The sequence below is a fragment of the Dipodomys ordii genome, unplaced genomic scaffold (genome assembly GCF_000151885.1).
Source record: "Dipodomys ordii isolate 6190 unplaced genomic scaffold, Dord_2.0 Scaffold17, whole genome shotgun sequence".
Lineage (NCBI taxonomy): Eukaryota > Metazoa > Chordata > Mammalia > Rodentia > Heteromyidae > Dipodomys > Dipodomys ordii.
The window spans coordinates 12735453-12760295 of NW_012267233.1; the positions used below are offsets into that span (position 1 = coordinate 12735453).

At 40.0% G+C, this 24843-nt stretch overlaps 1 protein-coding gene across 1 annotated transcript in view; it reads right to left on the reverse strand.

The window, feature by feature from the left end:
• The window catches only part of Laptm4b (lysosomal protein transmembrane 4 beta), a 57751-nt gene that overhangs the window by 18782 nt on the left and 14126 nt on the right, over window positions 1-24843 (reverse strand). Inside the window, exons 2-6 of the mRNA XM_013012561.1 lie at window positions 18548-18659; window positions 5314-5387; window positions 4875-4997; window positions 2994-3092; window positions 1112-1207 (exon numbers count right to left, since the gene is read on the reverse strand). Of these exons, the coding sequence (XP_012868015.1) occupies window positions 1112-1207; window positions 2994-3092; window positions 4875-4997; window positions 5314-5387; window positions 18548-18659 (504 nt within the window). The remainder of the gene's footprint in view (window positions 1-1111; window positions 1208-2993; window positions 3093-4874; window positions 4998-5313; window positions 5388-18547; window positions 18660-24843) is intronic.

Here is a 24843-nt window from a genome sequence, read left to right on the forward strand (position 1 = left end):
ATGGGAGGGAGGGAGGGAGGGAGGGAGGGAGGGAAGGAAGGAAGGAAGGAAGGAAGGAAGGAAGGAAGGAAGGAAGGAAGGAAGGAAAACAGTGACCTCAGTAGTCACTATTGAAAATGTGCTGCCTTGTTATTCTGAATACTTAAAAAGAGAACAAACAATTACACACACACACACACACATTATTACAAGGACTACTGGGTCCTGTTTTCAAGACAGGATCTTATTACTTAAGATCAGATTGGACATAAACTTGAGATCTTCCTACCTGAGCCAGATTACAGTAAGCATTACAAGCATGAGAAACCGCTGCGAAGTGCCTTATTGTCAATGGACAGATTAAAGTGCTAATGCATCATAATTCCAATGAAATAGTAAATCAAGGCATTAAGCCCCCAGGTTTCTGATACCCAAGCAGATACTATCTGCTTCTTGGAAAAATAATTTATCTATGAAGAATTCAGGCAAAAAAAACAAACAAAACAAAACAAAGAACAAAACTTGAGTAGAGAAAGCCTCTAGATTATTATTGTTTGGTATTTTGAGATAGGGTCTCAGTTTTCTAGTGTTTTATTGGAGGTAAGAGTCTCATGGACTTTCCTGCCCGGGCTGGCCTTGAACCGTGATCTCAGATCTCAGACTCCTGAGTAGCTAGAATTAAAGGCATAAGGCACCAGAGCCCAGCTTAGGAGGCAAATCTTGACCTCTCCTTTCTCTCTGTTTCCTGGGTGAGCTGAGATGAGCAGTCTTCTCAACCATACAACTCCTGCTACCAAGTTATACTACCATACCACACACAGGACCATCATGGAGCAAGGCAAATAGACTGAAACTTCTGAAACACTAGGCAAAACAAATTTTTTTTCCTTTTAAACTTTTTGTCATAGCAATTTAAAAAAAATCAATCTGTACTAGTTTTTAAAAATAAACCACAAGTTGAACCAGCCAGCTTGATTTTAAATCATCTGTGAGAAACATGAAATGTATTCAATTCTAATGACTAAACACATGTTAAACATATTTCAAAACTAGTACAAAGTATTCTAGAAACACTAAACTACTATACAGTAGCAGTGGGGAGATAGCTCACCTCAGGTGATGTCACACTTACCGTAGTGTCATTGCTGGTAACATAAACCAGGACATCAGAGGAATTCCTGCCATTGATGTAGCGGTAACAATTCCAAACACAGCTAATCAAGTAACCCTGAAATTAAGTAGTGGATACTGGATTTTAAAATTTCAAACTATTGACGATATAAAATACCACAGACAACATAAAATATAGACAATATAAAATTTTTATTTACAATATTAAGTTACTTTACATACATTACAGCAAATTATATTATTTACATTTACTTAAATTGAACATGTTAGCTCTGCTAAGCCAACAGCCCTTGTATTGCAAATGTTAAATACAGGAACTTTCTGGCACAATCTACCATTGTACAGCCCTAATCTAGAAGAAACTAAAAAAAAATTTAAAATAATTACTCCACTACAAACATATATTACTCCCCAAAACAACAGATCAAATTAATCAATTTAGCATGGCACTCTACCTATTTCTTTAACTATATTTTGAGAAGCATTTGAATCAGACTGTCCTGAAAACTCATAATCCTTCTGCCATATCTTAATTGTGTAATTATCTATAATTTGATCTATACATATTATCCTTTTGAAGAATAAAAAAGGCTCATATATATTTATTTCATACCCTGAAAACAAAATTACTGGAACACTCATTTCAAAATGAAGTATCAAAAGAATATAGAAGAATATAGGAGCCAGTGGCTTACACTTGTAATCCTAGCTACTCAAGAGGCTGAGATCTAAGGATCACCATTCAAAGCTACCCAGGGCAGAAAAGTCCCTGTGATACTCTTACCTCTCCAAGTAAACACTCAAAAACCATAAGTAGCACTGTGGCTGAAAGTGGGAGAGCATAGTCTTGGGCAAAAGAGCTCAGGGACAGTGCCCAGGCCCTGAGTTCAAGTCCTACTACCAACAATAACAACAAAAAGCTAATGTTAAAAAAAAAAAAAAAAGCCAGGCACCAGTGGCTTATGCCTGTAATCCTAGCTACTCAGGAGGCTCAGATCTGAGGATAATGGTTCAAAGCCAGCTCAGGCAAGAAAGTCTGAGACTCTTTTTTTTTCTTTTTTTTTTTTTTGGGGAGGGGGGTCCAGTTGTGGGGCCTGAACTCTGGGCCTGGGCGCTGTCCCTCAGCTCTTCAGCTCAAGGCTAGCGCTCTACCACTTGAGCCACAGCGCCACTTCCAGCTTTTTTCATTTTGCTTATGTGGTGCTGAGGAATCAAACCCAGGGCCTCACGCATGCAAGGCAAGCGCTCTACCACTGAGCCATCTTCCCAGCCCCAAGTCTGAGACTCTTATCTCCAATTAACCATCAGAAAACCAGAAGTGGCGCTGGGGCTCAAGTGGTGGAATGCTCATCTTGAGCTGAAGAGCTCAGGGACAGTGCCCAGGCCCAGAGTTCAAGTGCCCAGGCCCAGAGGTCAAGCTCCACGACCAACCAAAAAAAGAAAGAAAATTAGAATACAGCACAAGTTCACAGGAGAGGTTTTAAGTCCTGACATACTTTTTCCATGTGTAACTAGATTAGAAATGTCTCAAAATTTCTTTCTAGTTCTAAAATTTAGCAGTTAAACCAGATTAAACTTCCTCCAATTTAGGGAGAATGTATAATGGTGAAGCCAATTAGAAAACTCTGGCAGATCCTCTAATCCAAGTTATCAGATGAAGTTAGAATTCCACACTCGGGGGCAACACAACAATCTATGGCCAAATTTTGCACATGAGTGTGCAAAGAAGCATTATTCATGGTGAAAAAGTGGGAGCAAACCAAATGTCTATTAAGAGAAGGTGGTATACCTATACACTAAAATACCACGAAGGAAAATAAGTAAAAGGAGCTCACTATAAAGAATCATATTTGGCAATTCCTTTGTAAAACCTCTGTGCTTACCTTAAATGTCAGGATAATGCTGATAAACAGAAGAATAATAAGAACCAAACAGGTAGGATTTACTGACATTATGTCATCTCTGTAGGGAAAATCAGGAGGCTGAAAAAGAATAAAGCCTCATTAATAAGTTTCATTAATCATTCAAGGTAAGTCCTTAGGTAATAATTCAGAAGTGCTCTCAAAAAGCAATTGGGGGGACTGGGAAGATGGTTCAGTGGTAGAGTGCTTGCCTTGCATGCATGAGGCCCTCAGTTCGATTCCTCAGCACCACATAAGCAGAGAAAACCAGAAATGGGACTGAGACGCAAGTGGTAGAGCACTAGTCTACAGCTGAAGAGCAGAGGGACAGCTCCCAGGCCCAGAGTTCAGGTCCCACGACGGACAAAAAAAAAAAAAAAAATTGGAAGCCAGGTGCTAGTGGCTCTGGTGGCTCATACCTATAATCCTAGCTATTCAGGAGGCTGAGATCTGAGTATCACAGTTCAAAGCAGCCCAGGCAGGAGGGTCTAAGAGACTCATCTCCAATAAACAACTCAGAAAAAGCTGGAAGTGACTCTGTGGTTCAAGTGGTAGAACACTAGCCTTGAACACAAAGAGGCTGAGGGATAGCGCCTAGGCCCAGAGTTCAAGCAAAAAAAAAAAAAAAAAAAGATTGGATAAAGCACAGTTTATATATAGGATCAATATTGAACTCTCACTCACCTCTACTTATGAACAGGCTACAAAAGGCGTGTCAAGGAAAAGCCAGTAAACAAATCAAAGGTCAGTGATGAAAACATCACTTTACTACAGGAAGTTAGAAGTCAGCAGCAGTCTGTAAACTAGAGGTATCTATATATCTCTAACATTTTTATTTCCTTCCTCTAAGTTCTGTTGATTCTAGAAGGTGTGAGGAGCCAGGAGATGAAGAAAAGACCAAAGCAAGATCCAAGTCTGCTATGAATAATGGAAGTAACAGGACTTCTAAAATACAATATACAGCCTGGTCCCTGCTTCAGTGTCTGGCCATGACTCCATCTCTTCTTCATTACCCAATTCTGTGTGTTTGGATTTTGCATGAGCAGTAATCTTGAGAGTTAGGGAAGAAAGTTCAATGTGAAGAAAATGAAGAAGCTGGGTGCAAGTGGCCATTTCCTAGCATTTAGCATGCATAAAGGCCTAGGTTCAATTCTTAGCACATGATGGTGGTGGTCGTAAATGAGACTGAAATTTGGAACCATTTCCACACCAATGCTGGCAACTGCTTTACTACAGCAAAGTAGACAGCAGGGCACCAGTGGCTCACACCTGTAATCCTAGCTACCCAGGGGGCTAAGATCTGAAGATCGGGGTTCAAAGCCTGTCTGGGCAGAAAGTCCGTGAGCCTCTCATCTTCCATAAACTACAAGAAAACTGAAAGTGGTACTGTGACTCAATGTGGTAGATTATTAGCCTTGTGCAAAAGAGTACAAGGATAGAGCACAAGCCCTGAGCTCAAGCCACACAACCAGCAGAAAAAGTGAACATGGTATGTACATAAAAAGTTGGAATCTATAAAAAATGACACAGTTATTTGAACTGTATTTATAGGACTCAATATAAACAGATAAAGAAAACAGCATCAGCATTAAGATGGAGTGCATCTACAGCCTTCTCAAATAATAGCTTCCATTTCAGTCTGTTAACAGGGGCCTCCAGATCAGGGAATTTCAATATTCATACTCATTACTGTCTCTTAAGCAATGCAGGTAAGGTACAGGCCTTGCTATTAAGAGCCTAGACTGATTTGTTTTTTCTTTTTGAGACACAAAAATCTGCAAACTAGTATGTATGTACCTATCTCTAGACCTATGACCCTTAACTAGATTTCATTCATGACAGAGGCTACTGACAGTCACATACCAGCTGTCGAATGTATTCCCGAATGGAGTTTGGATAAACAAGCACAGTAATTGCAACCAAGGTATTCAGGGCAAAATCGAAGATCTGGTAACAGAAGAACGGGATGATCCAGGCAGCATGTTGCTAAACATGACAAAACAAAATGTTAATGCAAAATACTAATTTGTTCAAAGAAAACTTTTACTAATCTAAAAGGATGTGGAAGAATTGAAGGTAATTAGCAACTGGTATGCCAAGTGGCAATCAGTAATAACAAGACTGAGTGAGCGTATCTGGGAGTTTAACATTGGTTTCTCCCGTTTTTCTAGTACTGTGTCATAGTGAGAGACTTCTGAAAATTTTTACAGAAAACAGACTACTTTATCTTGCTCTAAATAATTACACTGATGCATGTGGAAAGACAGGTAAAAAAGCCTGACCTTGTATTACAAGTGCTTACCTTGTATGCTCCGTAAGTAGCCATTGCACATATCAGGATCATGAGAAGAGAAATTGCAATAGCAATATACATGTCTGTCAAAGGTTTTAAAAAAAAAAAACAATTAGATTTACTAAATAGGCATTTTTTAAAAATCTCTCCCCAAACCTACTGTTTATAAGCCAATTATAAATGAAAACTTTGCCAGGTGCTGGTGGCTCACATCTGTAATGCTTGCTACTTAGGAGGACTAAGATCTTAGGGTCATGGTTCTACAAAGCTCATTAGCAAAGCCAGCCCAGGCAGGAAAATTCATGGGAGTCTTATCTTCAACTAAAACCAGAAAACCAAAAGAGGAGCTATGGTTCAAAGTGGTACTAGCTTTAAGTGTAAAGGCTCAGGGATAGGGCCCAGGTCCTAAGTTCAAGCCCTACAACTGACAAAGATAATAAAAAAATAAATTAGTAAATGAAAACTTTATGGTAGGTAAACTTCTAGAGTTCTTTTTAGAATCTGAGTATGTGAAAGCTATAGAGATAAAATGCTCAAAATATGCTCTCTCTAAATCGCATACATGACTGTAGATATGAGATTATCAAAGAAAGATACTAGTTACAGATATCCATAAAAAGTTTGGTTGTTTAAACACTGAATCCTAAGTAATTCATTAATTCAGGTGTATGTTTTTAGTCATATAAGTAACAACTTAAATAAATTTCTACATTTGTCCCAATTACAATTATAACCTCATAACTTCCTAACTTATTTGAAACAAAAATCTCAAGATTATCTCAGCTGTGGTATCCCAGTTTATTCTCAATTATGCCAATTTATCTAATCTTGCTTTGTCCATCCTTGTTAACACAATCTAGCCACACCATTTGACAGCAAGGTCACACTATCACAGGGCCTTGTATTTGCAGCTTCATTTTCTTTCCAAGTATCAGAAACCCCTCCCTTTTTTTTTTGGGGGGGGGGTTCCGGTCGTGGGGCCTGAACTCTGGACCTGGGCACTGTCCCTCAGCTCTTCAGCTCAAGGCTAGCTCTCTACTACTTGAGCCACAGCGCCACCTTCCAGCATTTTTCTTTTTGCTTATGTGGTGCTGAGGAATCGAACCCAGGGCCTCATGCTTGCAAGGCAAGCGCTCTACCACTGAGCCACCTTCCCAGCCCCCAATCCCTCCCTTTTTAATTAATAAGATTTCCAGTGCAATGTTAACACTTCAGAGAGCTTTGAGTATTCTAGTTAGCACAGCCCTCCCTCCAGTTATTACTGCCTCACGTGCTATCAACTATCACTAATACCTTATCCTTATTGTTGCTAGTATATTGTTTGCTTCTTTCCAATACAGTAACCTTCTTGATAAAGAATTTTATCCTGCTCACAAGTCCACCATCTAAATGAGAAATGTCCCTACAGTAGGCATCAGCATATATGGGTATATGGGGTTCATGTAAACTGAGATACAGGGTAAGATGATCATACACTGTAGACATCAAGGATTGTTATCAGAGAAAAAGATGTAAATAAACTATCTCATTCACGATTTTTATACTGATTGTATGATAAAATGTCAGTATCTTAGATATATGCTGAGTTAACTTAATCTGATTTACTTTGCCTTTTTAAATGTGGCTACTAGAAAACTTATCTCCTATTTACATTATAGTCCTACTGAACAAGAAAGTATCTAGTAGGAACTGAACATTTATTTATTCAGGGGTTCATATGTTTATGTAAGCATGACTTGAAGCATGGCAGACCAGGTTTCTAAAGAGTACCAAAAAACAAACAAACAAACACAAAAAAAAACCAAACTGTGCAGTTAAGTGTCTGTACTTGTTAATTTTTTTAATATATTTTTGTGAAAATACTGTACAGAGGGGTTACAATTACGTGGGTAAGATAATGAGCACATTTCTTATCAAGCATTGTAGCCTCCTGCTTTGTTTCTCCTTCTTGTCCCTTCCCTTCCCCCGCCCCCCCCCGCCCCCTCCCCAACAAAGTTGTAAAGTTCATTTTGACATAACGACTTTGTACTTGTTAATTTTTAAGGAATTTCCAAAAATATGTTTCAGTCTTCCTGACTCTGAGATAAGATGTTACTATTCCTACTGAGTACAGCTGATAAAAGCAGAGCTCTGGCGGGCGTCGCTGGGCATCCATAGTGCAGGCCTATAATCCTAGCTACCCAGAAAGCTGACATCTGAGGATCGCAGTTCAAAGCCAGTCTATGAGATTCTTATCTCTAATTAACCACCAGAAAACAGAAGTGGTGCTGTGGCTCAAGTGGTAGAGCACTTGCCTTGAGCTGAAGGATAGTGCCCAGGCCCAGAGTTCAAGCCCTACAACCAACCAAAAAAAAAAAAAAAAAAAGGTTCACACCTGTAATCCTAGCTATTCAGGAGCCGGGAACCGAAAAATTTGATTCAAAGCCAGCCTGGGCAGGAAAGTCTGTGAGACTCTTATTTCCAATTAGCCATCAGAAAACCAGAAGTGGAGCTGAGGCTTAAGTGGTAGAACACTCCCCTTGAGCTGCAGACAGTGCTTAGGCCCAGAGTTCAAGCCCCACGACCAACAAAAAGAAAAAAAAAAGCTCAATGTTGGGAATGAACCAACCTGGGCTGTTGTTTCTATGGGATTTTTCTCCAAAAGCAATTATGGTTTTAAAACCATCCATTCTGTCTCCTTAGCTTCAGAATTGAGTAAACACTTAAGCAAGGGTTACAAACACTAAAGCAGATTCACAAAGTACACTCTAAGACTAAAATGGGAAGATCATTTATCATCTTAAACAAAGTTAAGGTGGGCTGGGAAGGTGGCTCAGTGGTAGAGTGCTTGCCTTGCATGCATGAGGCCATGAGTTCGATTCCTCAGCACCACATAAGCAAAAAAGAAAAAAACCAGAAGTGGCGCTGTGGCTCAAGTGGTAGAGCGCTAGCCTTGAGCTAAGAGCTGAGGGACAGCATCCAGGCCCAGAGTTCAGGTCCCAGGACCAGACCAAAAAAAAAAAGTTAAGGTTTGGACTGGGAAGGTGGGTCAGTGGCAGAATGCTTGCCTTGCATGCATGAGGCACCACATAAGCAGAAAAGGCCAGAAGTGGTACTGTGGCTCAAGTGGTAGAGCGCTAGCTTTGAGCTGAAGAGCTAAAGGACAGCACCCAGGCTGAGAGTTAAGGGCTAGTGCCCAGGCCCTGAGTTCAAGCCTAGGAGCGGTACAAAACAGTAAATAAATAAATAAATAAAAATTTTTAAAAAGTTAAGATTCTTTCAATTATCTATGGACTTAATGAAATAAATTGCAAAGCAATTGTACAGATAACTCAAAATAGAAACAGTTTTTCACAAAAATGAAGGTCATCTCTGGGTGCCAGTGGCTCACACCTGTAATACTAGATACAGCTACTCAGGAGGCTGATATCTGAGGATCATGGCTCAAAGCCAGCCCCGGAAAAAAAAATCCATGAGAGTCATCTCCAATAAACCACCAGAAAACCAGAAGTGGCACTTTGGCTCAAGTGGCATAGCACTAGCCTTGAGCTGAAGAGCTGAGGGACAGCGCCCAGACCCAGAGTTCAGGCCCCACGACCGGACCCAAAAATTTTAAAAATAGAATAAAAAAAGGGAAAAAATGGAAAGGAAAAAAAAAGAAATCACAAAAACATCATGCTCTATTGTAAAAATAATAAATAACGCTCCAGAACTAAACTATAGCCTGGTGCTGGTGGCTCACTCCTGTAATCTTAGCTACTTGGGAGGCTGAGATCTAAGGATTGAGATTTGAAGCCAGCCCGCCCAGGCAGGAAAGTTCCCAAGAGACTCTTATCTCCAATTAACTACTCAAAAACCAGAAGTGGTGCTGTGGCTCAAGTAGTAAGACACTAGACTTGAGCACAAAGAAGCTCAGAGACAGTGCCCAGGCCCTGAGTTCAAACCCACAACCAACAAAAAACAAGAAAAAAAGAACTAAATTGTATACTCATTATCTTTTCCTGTGAATACAAAACACAGACAAATTTAAAAGATATAAGTGATAAAGTTAGGAACTTTAATCACCAACAAGATACTCAAGAGGTAGATTGAATACAGGATTGCAGTTCAAGGCCAGGTAGGACAAAAATTCAAGAGATCCTAATTCAAAAAGCAGCTGAGATCTGGAAGATCATAATTCCAGACTGAGCTAGGCCCCATGACTGACACACACCCCCAAAAAAATCCTTATTGTGACTCAGTAAGTAAATTGAGAATCTCAATGTGCTTTTGAGAAGTCTTTGTGTTTTGAACACAACTCTTACCCCAAAGACAAGATATCCTGCTGGGCACCAGTGGCTCCCGCCTGTAGAGTCTTATCTCCGATAAACACTGTTATCCTGCCCATGCAATTGTAACCCCTCTGTACAGTTTGTTCACAAATAAAATAAAATAAAATTAAAAAAAAATCAATAAATTAAAACAAAAATTGACTTAAAAATCAAAACTAAAAAGATGGTACTAATGAAACCAGGGGATATTTCTTTAAACTACAAACAAGTAATAGTTTACTTCAGACCAAGAAAAAAATATATCAAGAAAAAAATGATGACTATACTGCAAAGGAATTAGAAAGAAAGGGGAATAACAGATTAATAATAGGAGAGATTGGGAAACACAAGAAAATGTCATTTATGCCAAAGATGTGGAAAAGAAAATTGAGCAGAAATACAAACATCTCAGAATATGTATAGAAATATGTAGAAGAGATCAAAAGGGTATGAGAGAACTTTCTTCTTAAAAAGCTATAGACCCAGGTAAATTATTTATATAATGCCCAAATAATTAAAAATTTAAGTGGTACATTCTCTCTTCCCTCTTATTTGTTGGATCCATAATAGTCATTGAAAAAGTTTCACATTCTAATTTCTGAAGAAAAAGTACTTTAAATGAACAGAAGAGTAAAGGAAATCGGTGCCTCAATCATCCAGAAACAGTATTAGTAATTTTCCAAGATGTTCAGTATCTAGATCCAGACTTAGCTTATACACATTTCTTATTTTTGATACAAAATGATCAAATTGTGTTTTCAAAAGGCTGAAGAATTCATATGCCTTTAAAACCATTCCACATTGGGAAAAATTCAATGGGAAAAAATCTGGATATAAATCTCTGTTAAGCAAAGACACACAGATTCTATGTTAAGTAATAGACAAAGAAATATGATTTTGTATTAAAAAGAATGTTATAATGCAGCCTGACAGGGTTTAGTTGAAGAGTACTATGGTATAAGCAAACACTGGGAGACTTATTAGCAGACTAGTTGGTTTTTGCTTTTTTCTGGTGTTTATATAATTAATTATTTTAATTCTTTACTGCTTATACAAAATAAAGAACATATTTTCCTCTAAAAAAAAAAAAAAAAAGAAAAACTGGAAGTGGTGCTATGGCTCAAGCAGTTGAGCGCAGGGACAGTGCCCAAACCCAAAGTTCAAGCCCCATGACCAACCAAAAAAAAAAAAAAAAACACCACCATAGAACAGTTAAGTTAGCAATCAAGAACACCTATCTTCACCCATGAAATAGCAAGCAATATACTTGGCTAACATGAAAGTTACTGAGAAAATTAATCCCATGTTCTCTCTCCCCCCCCCCACTTCATGATGTCCAACGTAAAGGGGGAAATAGTCCTAATTATTATTGAGGTTTACATTCAGTACCCCTCCTGGCCAGCAACAGGACTACACTTATTCTTTGCACAGTAGCTTCTCTAATCCAAGAACAGAGCATAACTTCACAATTTTTCCTAAATTAATTGCCTGCTTTAACAATGAAGCTCTAATTTGAAAAGGATCCTAGCAAACCTATACCACAAACACAAAAGGTATAATTAGCAAATGTTTCCTGATACTGGATTAATCATCCAAATAGAATCAGCATATAAGTTTCCTGAAATGTCTTTGTTCAAATTACTTTTTTTTTTGGGGGGGGGAGATAGGGTCAATTATGGGGCTTGAACTCTAGACCTGGGTGCTGCCCTCAGCTCTTCTGCTTAAGGCAAGGATTCTACCACTTAAGCTACAGAGCTACTTGCAGTTTTCTGGTGGTTTATTGGAGATAAAAAGAGAGTCAGGGACTTTCCTGCCCTGGCTGGCTTTGAACAGCAATCCTCAGATATCAGTCTCTTGAGGAGCTAGGATTACAGGCCTGAGCCACCAACACGGGACTATTTTTTTTTCTTTAATTTACTTATGTGGTTCTGACAAATCAAACCCAGAGCCTCATGCATGCAAGGCAAGCACTCTTACCACTAAGTCACATTCCCAGCTCCAAAATTACCTATTTCTAATCATACTTCCTTGATGGACTGGAGTTACTTCTCACAAACTTGCAGCTAGCTTGATCTCTACCCAGTCAGGTTCGTACATCTTGTCTAAGCATAAACTATCATTACATCTAGATTTTCTCATAATTTCTAGTCACATTTGTGACAGCACAGTACAAGAAAATAATCAGTATTTAGGACATACCGTCACACAACGTGTACACAACTATTTTAAGGTAAGTTCAAGGTGGCTCAGTGGTAGAGCGCTTGCCTTGCATGCATGCGGCCCTGGGTTTGATTCCTCAGCACATAAGCAGAAAAAAAAAGCCAGAAGAGCGCTGTGGCTCAAGTGGGTAGAGTGCTAGCCTTGAGCTGAAGAGCTGAGGGACAGCACCCAGGCCCAGAGTTCAGGCCCCATGGCCAGATCCAAAAAAAAAAAAAAAAGGTAAGTTCATGGTAATATATAGCTACTATAGGAAATACAAAGCCCTCAAATCCCATCAGGCAAACCTAAAACTCAAGGTTCAAGACAAGGCCCTACATTCTGAGGGTGAAAGCCTGGAAAAAAAAAAAATAGTAAGATACAAATGGAATTCCGTTAAAACAGAAAGTGTGTGGTATTGAAGTTTAAACTAAGGGCCTTACACTTGCTTGACAGGCACTCTTTCCCATGAGCTTCACCTCTACTCCTGTCTCTTGCTGGTTATTTTGAAGATGACGTCTATTGAACTTTTTCCGGTCTGGCTTCCACCTCAGCCTGCTGAATAGCTAAGATTATAGAAGTAAGCCACCAGTCCTACCTCGGCAATAAAGCATTGTGTTTATGTGTGTGCCAATTGTGGAGCTTAAACTAAGGGCCTGGTCCCAGTCTCTGAGCTTTTTTGCTCAAGGCTAGACCTCTACCATTTAAGCTACAGCTCCACTTCTGGCTTTTTTGGTAGTTAATTGGAGATAAAAGTATCACAAACTTTCCTACCTGGGCTGGCTCTGAAAAGCCATCCTCAGGTCTTAGGCTTCTGAATAGTTAATTACAACTCCCTACCCAACATTCCTGTTTTAACTAGTATTCTTACAGGCACAAGTAAAATGGATAGTTAAGTAGATACCCAGACCAGTTGTTGAAAGACTGCCAGACATTTTTCATTTGCCTTTCCAAATCTACCTACATTGTGCTGCTGTCTGTGCCAGGTATCAGATCTATATAGGCCATCAACAGGCCTCTTTTGCCTACTGACTTTCGGAGTTCGGCCTATGTGGAGCCCAGCCATGGGATCAGATAAAGACAGTGAGCCTGCCTGTGTTCAGGAAGTGGAGGGGAGAAAGGGTATTGTGGTTGATCAAATGTCATTACCCTTCATGAAGAATCCAAGTGACTCTTACATTCCTAGTGATATCATACATACACTTTTGCAAGAAAATTTTCTTGAAAGTACTAATCAAATTATCTTTAAAAACAACAAGAACTCAAGAAACCAACCCCCCCAAAAAAACTAATAACCCTTTCCAATCAATAAAAGGGAAAAGGAGGTAGAGACTTCTCAGAAGAATGGCCAACAAACACAAGAGGAAAACGTTCAACATTCCTAGCCATAGAGGAAATGAAAATCAAAACAATACTGAAATTTTATCTCAAGCCAGTAAGTTTAGACAGTATGGATCCCCGGTGCCGGTGGCTCATGCTTATAATCCTAGCTACTAGAGGCTGAGATCTGAGGATCAAGGAACAAAAAAAGAAAAAAAAGTATCAATAATTCAAACAATAACAAATGCTGGCAGAGATATGGGGGGAAAGAAACCCTATTACACTATTAGTGGGAATGTAAATTAATACAACCACTTTGGAAGATAGTTTCAAGATTCCTCAAAAAACTAACCACAGAACTACTATTCTATGATCTAGCCATACCACTCTAGGACATCGACCCAGAGCATTACAGGATATAATAACGACATTTGCACATCCATGTTCACTGCTGCACTATTCACAATAGCCAAGTTATGAAAAGTTGGCCAGAGGACATACAATGGATGAGTAGGTTAAGAAAATGTATATACAATGTATATACAAAGGGAAATTTACTCATTCATTAGAAATAATAGTAATAAGACATTTGAAGGCAAATGGATGTACCTAGAACAAATCATTTTAAGTGAAGTAAGCCTGGCTCTTAGAGACAAACAGCATGCTTTCTCTTCTATGTGGAAGCTAGATCTAAGATACAACTATTCATGGTAACATATACAGGACTCTATACATTTATGCACAAACAAACCCACTAAAGGAGGGAATATTTAAGGGAGGAATCTAAAGGCATTGCCTTCCTGAACAACTAAAGTACTGTTTATCAAAATAAATACCAGGAAGTTGGGAAGTGAGGGGGTGAGGCACACAGGAATGGCAGGAGGAAGGATGTTCAGTATATTTTATGTAAAAAGTAAACTATGTAATTTGAGGCTAAGGAAGGTAGAAACAATGGAAGGAGTAACAATGACCAAGAAACCTGTACTCATAGTCTAACCTATGAAATTGTAACCCCCTTGTACAACTACTTAATAACAACAATAATTTTAAGTATGTGTATGTACACACACATACAAGAAAGTTACACAAAATGTAGTCAAGGTGTGGAATACATCAACTATCTCATAATTTACAAGATAAATAGATGAAAGAGTAGATGGACAGCTGCACTGGACATTGATGAAAACAAACTAACCAACTCAAAGGCAGCGATGGGAGGGAGGGAATGAGAGGGATAAAGGGAACAGCTAACACTAAGAAATGTACATATCGCTGGGTGCCAGTGGCTCATGCCTGTAATCCTAACTACTCAAGAGGCTGAGATCTGAGGGTCCAAATTGGAAGCCAGTATAGCACAAAAGTCCCCATGAGATTCTTATCTACAAAAAAGAGCTCAGAGACAGCACCAAGACCCTGAGTTCAAGCCCCATGACTGACAAAAGACAAAAAAAAAGCAGCAGCAGTGGGGGGGCTGGGTATTAGTGACTTATGCCTGTAATCCTAGTTACTTAGGAGGTTGAGATCTAAAAATTAAGGTCTGAAGCCAGGCAGGACAGGAAAAGTTCTTGAGACTCTTACTTCCAATTAACCAGCAAAAACCCAAAAGTGGAGGTGTGGCTCAAGTGGTAGAGTACTAGCCTTGATGAAAAAGCTAAGGGAAACATATGAAGCCCTAGAGGAGGGGAATGGGGAGAGGGGCCCAGCAAGTACACACACAAAGTAACCAGCACAAAAGAATGCTAGAGGATTGGACCAGTGGTAGACTATCTGCCTGGCAAGAGAGGTCCTGAGTTCAAACCCCACTACCACATACACACCAAAAAAGTTGTGGTACCAGAAATAAAGATGTTTCTCCATTAAAAAGAGAGAGAGAGAGAGAGTAGATGGACAGAGAGTCAAGGGCTAGAATGGTTCTTCCAGCTCAACTTCTCCTGCTTAGTTTTGTTTCCTCCAGACAGGGCACCGGTGGCTCATACCGATAATCCTAGCTACTCAGGAGGCTGAGATCTGAGGATTGCAATTCAACACCAGCCCAAGCAGGAAAGTCCATGAAACTCTTGTCTCCAATAAGCCACTAGAAAACCTGGCTCAAATGGTAGAGTGCTCACCTTGAGCTGAAGAGCTGAAGCTCAGTGCCCAGGCCCAGAGTTCAAGCCCACGACCAACAACAAAAAAAAGACTTAGGAATCCAGGTGAACAGAGCAGTACGGTACTTAGCATGGGGCACTTCCAGATTGTAGGGCAAGGGCAAAGAAAGCTTTATTTATTCTGTAGTGCCAAAAGCCATAGAGTAAATCCAGGTCTGCTCAGGTGGATCACTGCCTCCATCCCTCACCTATTTCTCACTTTTACCATCAATAAATATGAGAACTCAATAGACTGAAGCAGGAGGATTTTGAGTTCAAGGACAGTCTGTGCTACATAACAAGATCTTGTGGCAAAAAATATCCCCCCCCAAAAAAACTTTCAAACATATATAGAAATATATGGTTTGTATACATAGTCATTTCTGTAGAATATATATCACGAAAGAGAACTACTGGGTCATAGTGGGGATGTACATTTGTTAGATGTTCCTAAAGTGGTTATACAACTTACGCTCCCAGCAGCAATCTGAAAATTCATGCTACTCCACATCTACACCAACAGGTATGGTTACCTTGCTATTGCTGCCATTTTGAGTGGGTGAAGTGATTCATTGCTATGGTTATAATCTACATAATGCTTCTAATTAAAAATGTGAAGATTCTAGCCGGGCACTGGTGGCTCACGCCTGTAATCCAAGCTACTCAGGAGGCTGAGATCTAAGGATCGAGGTTCAAAGCCAGCCCGGGCAGGAGAGACTGTGAGACTCTTATCTCCAATAAACCACCAGAAAGCTGGAAGTGGCGCTGTAGCTCAAGTGGTAGAGCGCTCGCCTTGGGCTGAAGAGCTGAGGGACAGCGCCCAGGCCCAGAGTTCAAGCCCTACGACCGACCAAAAAAAAAAAAAAAAACCCTAAAAATGTGAAGATTCTCAGATCCTGACCTATCTTTTGGCTATACTCTTTTGTGAGATACCTTTCTCTAATAGATTTTATGCAAACATTTGTTGAAAAGACCACCCTTGGGGCTGGGAAGGTGCTCAGTGGTAGAGTGATTGCCTTGCATGCATGAGGCCCTGGGTTCGATTCTTCAGCACCACATAAGCAGAAAAAGCTGGAAATGGCGCTGTGGCTCAAGTGGTAGAGGGCTAACCTTGAGCTGAAGAGCTGAGGGACAGTGCCCATGCCCAGAGCTCAGGCCCACAACCGACAAAAAAAAAAAAAAAAAGAAAAGACCACCCTTATCCTAAACCAGGTGACTGTGGATAAGCATTAATTCTTGATTACTTCTCTAGTCACTTTCTTCCCCAGGGCAGGTATGTCTACCTACCCAGTGAGTACGGCTCACCAGAGTCAAATCTGCTGCAGAATGAATCAGCATTTATTTGGACAAAGTGCTGTCTGGTACTTTGCCCAGCACTGACCCTTACTGTAACAGTTCTTGCCAAACCACTAAAATTTCACAAACAAAACTCCACAAAGTCTTCTTCTCAGGAAGGAATTTTGAAGTACTTCAGAAATATAGGTGTTATTATAGTAGTGCTATAATAGAAATGTTCAAGGGTGGTTGAGAACTGAATACAAATTTCTGTATTTTCTTTCTCTATCTCAATGGATTCTACAATATGCCCCACTGGGATATAAACAGAAATATGGCAGATCATTTTGGAAAGAAATCACAGCAAAAAAAGAAAATCCCTGCTCTGTCTTTCTGAATAAAATCTTCTGAAAGCTGTCAATATACACAGAGCCCCTACCTATATAATCTCAGCTACCTGAGAGACAAAGATCAGGAGGATCAAGGTTTGAGGCCAGCTCAGGCATGAAGTTAGTGACAACATATTTCACCAACAAATTGAATGTGGCAATCTGTGATAATCATCTGTTATATGGGACGGTAGAAGCCTTAAGTAGGAAAATTACAGTTTGAGACTGGCCCTGGACAAAGAGTGAGAGACAGAGACAGAGAAAGACCCTGCCAAAAAACAACTAAAGCATGACAAAAGTGGCAGAGTACCTGCCTGTTATCATGAGGCCTTGTACTCACACCTCAGTTCTGTAATGAGCTTGCATAATTTTTTAAGTGACTATACCAAGCTCAAGGACATTTATTCTACTCACACTTAACAAAATTAAAGTCTTGTCTAATACAATAATTTTTGAGATCCAAGTTTATTAATGGAGATCAAACTATGGAAAGAAGTGTAAAAGGGAAAAAGTCTAAAAAAAGTTCATTCAAGTACTCATCAGTACCTTCTTAACTATATGCTCTTAATAAGCTTTGAAGGAAGGGATGGGGGCATGGGCACTATCTGAGCTTTTGTGCTCAAGGCTAGTGCTGTACCACTTAAGCCACAACTCCACTTAGAGCTCTTTTTCTGGTTGTAGTTAATTGGAGATAAATGTCTCACAGGCTTTTTCCTGCATGGGCTGGCTTCGAACCATAATCCTCAGATCTCAGCCTCCTGACTACTAGGATTGATTACATGTATGAGCCATCAGCACAGGTTTTTCTTTTTCTTTTTTCAAACTCAAGTGATGTTCTCCAAAGCCAATAAAAATTAAGTCAAGCACAGAATATGTGGAAAGTTCAGGCTGCAGGCATCTCAAGGGCTGGGTGCCACCTCTCCATTTACCCATATCTGGCCTACCACTTCTTTCACTTACTGGAAAAACTAGATTGTACTAAACAGTACAATCTACAGGGAACACGACAACCTCCTAGAAAAAAGGTAAATTCTACAACATATCAGCGTATACAATGAGATATGCACTCTCCTTTTAATAGTTATTCCTTCTTCCCAAAGGCCTGAGTGGATTGTAGGCAAAAGGTATATGACAAACTGGATGCTTGTGGCTCATGCCTATAATCTTAGCTCCTCAAGAGGCTGAGATCTAAGGGTTGTGGTTTGAACCCAGCTCTTGCAGGAAAAGTCCATGAGATTATGATCTCCAGTTACTCACCAAAGAAGCCACAAGTGGAGCTATGGCTCAAGTGGTAGTACTAGTCTTGAGCAAAAAAGCTCAGGGACAGTGCCTAGGCCTGGAGTTCAAGCCCCAGAAAGACGCACGCACACACACACAAAGTGTATGACAATGTAGTAATTTCAAAAGGATAATGTAAGATAGAAAAGAAAAAGTTTGTATTTAGATTCCTACACTTAGAACACAGGCAGAGCACAGGCAGTGCATAAGTATTCATTGATTTGATTTGTAATGATGGAAAGATAGCAAAGTAAAAATATCAGCTCAAATATACCCATGAATCAATATTTATAATCTAATAGAAAGGACAGTCACCTTCTCTGTCCTTCAGAATCCCAAAATATGTGCAAGTGTTATCTGATGTACTTACTGGCATCATCCATGAACTCAAAGTCCCCTCCTAATTCAGAACTTGAAAAGTGGTACTGATATGGATCAGCCAGAGCACTCAATAAAATCAGCAATACCACCGCATTGATGATCTGCAATAAAAAAAGAAAATGTAAGGAACCCCAGGACATTGCCCACCAAGTAGCTTACTGTGACCACATGAATTAGTACTACAGCTGCCCACTGAGGGAGCAGCCAATGGTTCCCAAGGCAGATGCACAGCCAGCCCTCTTAGCCACAGTCAAGGATACAGGCTTAGTGTACAGAAATGGGAAGGATTTCATCTACCACCACTCACCCATCCTAACCCAGTTTAGGCATCCTGAACAGTGAGCAACTGCTGCAACACAGACCCTGACACCCGTGGCTAGAAAAACACACAAGAACTCCCAATGAACAAAGGACAAAAACCCTAGTCCAGTTATCACACTCTTCACAGGTTCATACCATGGTTGCTTTAGGGCTATCTAAGAAAGTTTCAGGAATGAATGCAAAGCTACTTGGTGGCAGAGGCAGGATTCTTATCTTTGCAGCAGTATGCATAACTGTAGCACATTAATATATGGCAAAAGTCAGTCACTCTCCAGTGGTTATTCCAACTCTCAATTCTTGTTTCCCCAAAGACCCAAGACACTTCACAACACACTTTAAACAGTTAATATATTCTGGGTGGGGTGGAGGGAGAAAAACTGTTCAAAACACATGTAAAACTTAAAGGAGGGCCAGATTAGCAACACAGTAATCAGAAAGGGCAATGTTACTTGATAAACATGTTTTCTTGGCATTTCATTCCCTTTACATTTTAACTTTGAAAAAAGTATGGGGAAGATAATGGACTGAAGATCAATGAAATTGCATAGAAATGTGTATAACATAGGAATGGGTTTGAAAACACAAATTTGGGATTCATAGACAAAGATTTAAAGGATAGGGAAGTGTTATGGCTTGTACTGAAACATCCCCCCCAAAAGCTCATGTGTTGGGAGCCTTGGGACAGCGAGCGTTCAGAGACGGCACCTTTGGCTCTGAAGGTAACTGGTTGAGAGGTGACATGAATTGATTGATCCACTGAACTCCAAGACCTTTCTACATGGAAACAATCCTTAGAGATGTAGTAACTAGATATAGATGAAGGAATAGGAAGCAAACAAGACCGACACTCTAAACCAGGTGCAGAACTGTCATTCTCAAGGCTGTTGGGAGGACTATGAGGTTGATTTTAGACATCTTATACTACAATTCCTGCACAATATTGCTAGCTGCTGTACTTGATGTCTGGCACTCTGCTTCTTATGCAGTTCCATTGCTCATGTCTGCCCTGTTTTCCCATTTGCCTGCCAGAGTCCTCAAAGCCCTGACATGTATCTCTCTTCTCTACCCAAGTCTAACACCTCACATTAGTCTCAACAGAGTTCTGACTACTGGTTCTGTGTGTCCTCTTTCTCCCCAAAGTGGGTCCTTGTCCCCATGCCTGGCTGTGCCTTATTGCTCTGAAGGCTATCATATATACTCCAAACTTTGAGCCCCTCTGGGCTCATATACAAGCACAGTCCTAGGGCCAACCCCCCTCCCCAGGTGCCCCTGCTCTTTTGTGAGGTCACCCAGGCATGAAACACAACTGATGAGACAAGTTCTTTTCCCATCACAAATAACTTACCACTGTGCCCTTTAACTGAAGGGAGATATTTTCCTAACAGGAGGGCTGTGTGCCAATGGATATTATTACGTAAGACCTTAACAGCTGGATGGGATGAACTGAATACAGAAGTGATGCATGAGGCCTAGTTCTGCACAAAGGCATGCAAAAAGGCATAGTTACTAAAAGTGGTCACAAAACCAAGGTCAAATTCAAGTTCAAACATCAAGAACATTGAGTAAGAGGAAATGGAAATCATCCCATCAGCAATTCTGAATAAGAATGAAGTATCACCACAAATGAAAACCAGGAAAGTAGGCAGACTTGCCAGAAGCAGATTACATAATAGCCACACAATCTCAATGTAGAAGACGAGAGGCATAATTATGTTCTTCAGTTACTGCTCACTGATATTTTGGTTTGTTTTGCTTTGGTTTTCATATACAAACTGTCCCTATGCTCTTATATATTTTTCTCTTGCTCTTGACAAAGATCACTTCCATATGTAAATAAATTCAACCCCTGTCCAATTACTTAAGTGGTGTTAGGCCTTGTACCATTCTCTAGGGACTCAAAGTGCTTTTCACTCTTAAATCATGTATCAGACCTCAAAGAAAGAGACTTGCAGATTGAATATAAACCATAGGAAGTGCAACTGTCAATTTTAATTTCTAAGAGCCTCATTAAAAGCATACAAACATTCAAGCTTACAGCAATTGAACATCAGAAATAGCCAGGGGATAGTGGCTCACACCTGTAATCCTAGCTACTCAGGAGGCTAAGATCTGAGGATCATAGTACAAAGCCAGCCCAGGCAGCTTTCATGGAACTCTTATCTCCAATAAACCACTCAGAAAACCAGAAGTGGAGCTGTGGCTCAAGTGGTAGAGCTCTGAAAAGCTGAGGGACAGTGCCTAGGCTGAGTTCAAACCCCACAATCGCCCAAACAAAAAACAAAACAGAAATGCAAACTAGAGTCTAAATATAATCACTGTGAACATCAATATGAAAAACTTAAAAGGATAAATTCTAAAACCAAGTAACAGAACCCACGGAATGCTATGTGGAACATTAAAATAATGTTCATGGTATAATGTTAACTGTAGTTTTAAAAAAAGGTGTATGATCCAATTTTATTATACTTGTAATGGGACAGTGCAGCTTCTAAAACAATGGGAAAGCAAATGATGGGAAGCAATAAAACAGGAGCCCACCACACCAGTCTTCAAATACTACATGGTCAACAAGATTGAAAAGAGATAGAAAATTAAGGGGGGAAAAAAAAGAAAACTAAGGAAAAAAAGAACGAGCTGCTAAGCAAGTTATTTATCTAACAATGGCTTTAAAATAGCTTAACCTCTTTAGTTCCTTTGCCCATTTAGTGATTGGTTTATTAGCTCTGGGAGGAGCTAGTTTCTAGAGCTTCTGTATTATTTTGTATATTAGGCCTTTTTCTGATGTACTGCTGGTAAAGATCTTCTCGTAGTCTGTTGACTTTCTAGTTTAGAAACTATGTCCTTTACTATGCAGAAATGTTTTAGTTTGATGTAACCCCAATTTGTCAAGTCTTTCTCCTATCTGCTGTGCCCCTGGAACTTTTTTAAAAAGTTTCTGCCGGACTGGGAAGGTGGCTCAGTGGTAGAGCGCTTGCCATGCATGCCTGAGGCCTTGAGTTAGATTCCTCAGCACCACATAAGAAAAAAAGAAAAAAAGCCGGAAGTGGCACTGTGGCTCAAATGGTAGAGCGCTAGCGTTGAGCTGAAGAGCTGAGGGATAGCGCCCAGGCCTAGAGTTCAAGCCCCACGACCGCACCCAAAAAATTTAAAAAAAAAAGTTTCTGCCAATGCACGAGGGATCCCGATACCAAATTTCAAGCTCTACTATCATAACAAAGACAGCTTGGTACTGGTACAAAAAGAAACCTGAAGACCAATGGAACAGACTAGAGGACCCAGAAATAAAGCTGCATATGTACAGTCAGTTGATATTTGACAAAGGAGCCAAAGACATACAGTGGAAGAATCATAACCTCTTCAACTACTGGTGCTGGGAAAACTGGGTGGCCACATGCAGAAAAATGAAAGTGGACTCTAGCCTATCGCCATGCCCTAACATCAACTCAAAATGGATTAAAGACCTCAACATCAAACCTGATACTCTGAAACTAGACAGAGAGTAGGAGAGACACTTGAACTTACAGGCACAGGCAAGAACTTCCTGAACAGAGTCCCAGGGTCACAACAAATTGGAGAGAGACTCGACAAATGGGACTACCTTAACATAAAAAGTTTCTGCACAGCTAAAGACATAGCAACCATACTAGAAAGACAACCAACTAATTGGGAAAAAATATTTACCAGCAAAATAACAGACAAGGGTCTAATATCCATTATATACAGGGAACTCAAGAAACTAACTCCCAACAAATCTAACAAACCAATCATGAAATGGGCAAGGGAACTAAAGAGACTTCTCAGAAGAAGAAATAAAAATGGCAAAGAAACACATGAGGAAATGTTCATTATCCCTGGCTGTAAAGGAAATGCAAATAAAAACAACACTGAGGTAACAGCTTACCCCAGTCAGAATGGCCCACATCCTAAATTTGGCCAAGGACAAATGCTGGAGAAGATGAGGACAAAGAGGAACAATATTGCATTGCTGGTGGGAATGTATACTAATACAACCACAGTCTGGAGATACCTCAGAAAGCTAAATATAGACCTCCCCTATGACCCAGCCATACCATTCCTAGGTATCTATCCTGAGCAACAGGAACCAGTATACAAAGACATATGTACCTCCATGTTTATCACAGCACTGTTCACAATAAATAGCCAAGATTTGAAAACAACCCAGATGTTCTACTACTGATGAGTGGATCCAAAAATTGTGGTGTCTATACAATGGAATATTATGCAGCCATTAGAAAGTACAAAATAATGGCATTTGCAGGGAAATGGATGGAACTAGATAGAGCAGATTATTTTGAGCGAAATAAGCCAAGAACAAAGAGACAAACAGCACATGGTCTCCCTGATATGTGAATGCTAAAACCAAGATACAAGAAGATATGGCAAACAGGACTCAAGAAACAAAGGACAGCCACCCATTTTGTCATATCATTGCTAAATGACTCCATGTTCTAGACCATATATATGATAGATATATGCACGCCAACAGAGGGAAGCCAGGAGGAACAGAATAAGTGGGAACAGCCTACACTAAGCAAAAGGAAAGAAATGTATACATCACCTGATGTGGAAAAAAATAACTTGTATTGTCAAAGCTCATAGAATTCACAAACTGTATAGGCCATGATAATGACAATTTGCCTTGTGAAAGTTAAAATGTTTGTGATTCTAAGTATCACTATTCCACAATACTGTGAAATATGTAATATTTAATATGTGAATATGCAATATGTGAAATTTATGTAATCCCTAATCTCAAATAAAGGAAAAAGCGAGAGAAGGGATGGGTTAAGAGAGATGGGTGGCAATGTATTGTCAGACACTTTGTACTCATATACTGTTTTGTAGAATGGGAACTTCTTTGTACAACTACTTAAAGATATTTTTTTTAAGTTTCTGCCTATTCTCTTTTGAGTTCTGCTGTTTTCTCCTATTCCCTCTTGAAATAGTAGTTTCAGAGTTTCAGGTCTGATGTTGAGGTATTTGATCCACTTTGAGGTAATATTTGTGCATGGTGACAAAAGCAGTCGAAGCAGGGTGCTAATGCCTGTAATCCTAGCTACTTGGAGGCTGAGATCTGAAGATCATAGTTTGAAGCCAGCTTGGGAATGGAGCTATGGCTCAAAGTGGCAGTGCTAGCTTTGAGCAAAAGAGCTCAGGAACAGAACCCAGGCCCTGAGTTCAAGCCCCATTCCCCCCACCCCCATCAAACACACACACACACTTCATAGTTAGTTTTCACCATGTGGACACACACACACACACACACACACTCTCACTCTCTCTCTCTCTCTCCATTGTTAGTTTTCACCATGTGGATGCCCAGTTTCCCCAACACCAGTTATTGAAGAGGCTTTTTTTCCACTGTGTATCTTTGGCTCCCTTATCTAACACCAGATAAATATAAGTTCCCAGGCCCTAAGTTAAACACCGAGTACCATCCACTCCCCCCCACACTTAGAGGTGTGCTCTAAGACAGTATTAGTGCATTACTCCCATATGGGAGAGGTAACATCTATGTAGAGAGTAATCACTATGGTATACACTATAGAAACCTTTAACATAATGGCAGAAATCATTCCCCAAGGCAGACACTTAAATGGACTAAGATATGACAAATGAAAAGGCATGACAAGGAATAGTTCAGGCCAAATGAAATTCCACCTCTATGTATACTTTAGTTTTCTTTCTCCATTTTGGCTTGTCATATACAAATTGTCCCTGTGCTGTATTTTTCTTTTGTGTAAATAAATTCAGCTCCTGTCCAATTACTTAAGTGATGGCCTTTCACCTTCTTCCAGGGACCCAAAGTGAAAACCAGGTCCCTACCCACCTGAGAAACCCCATAAACCTTTATGTTTTTTCTCTCATGCAAGGCAGCTTTTAGAACTTCCTTTCTCCCTGAGGGACAGCGCCCAGGCCCAGAGTTCAGGCCCCACGACCGGA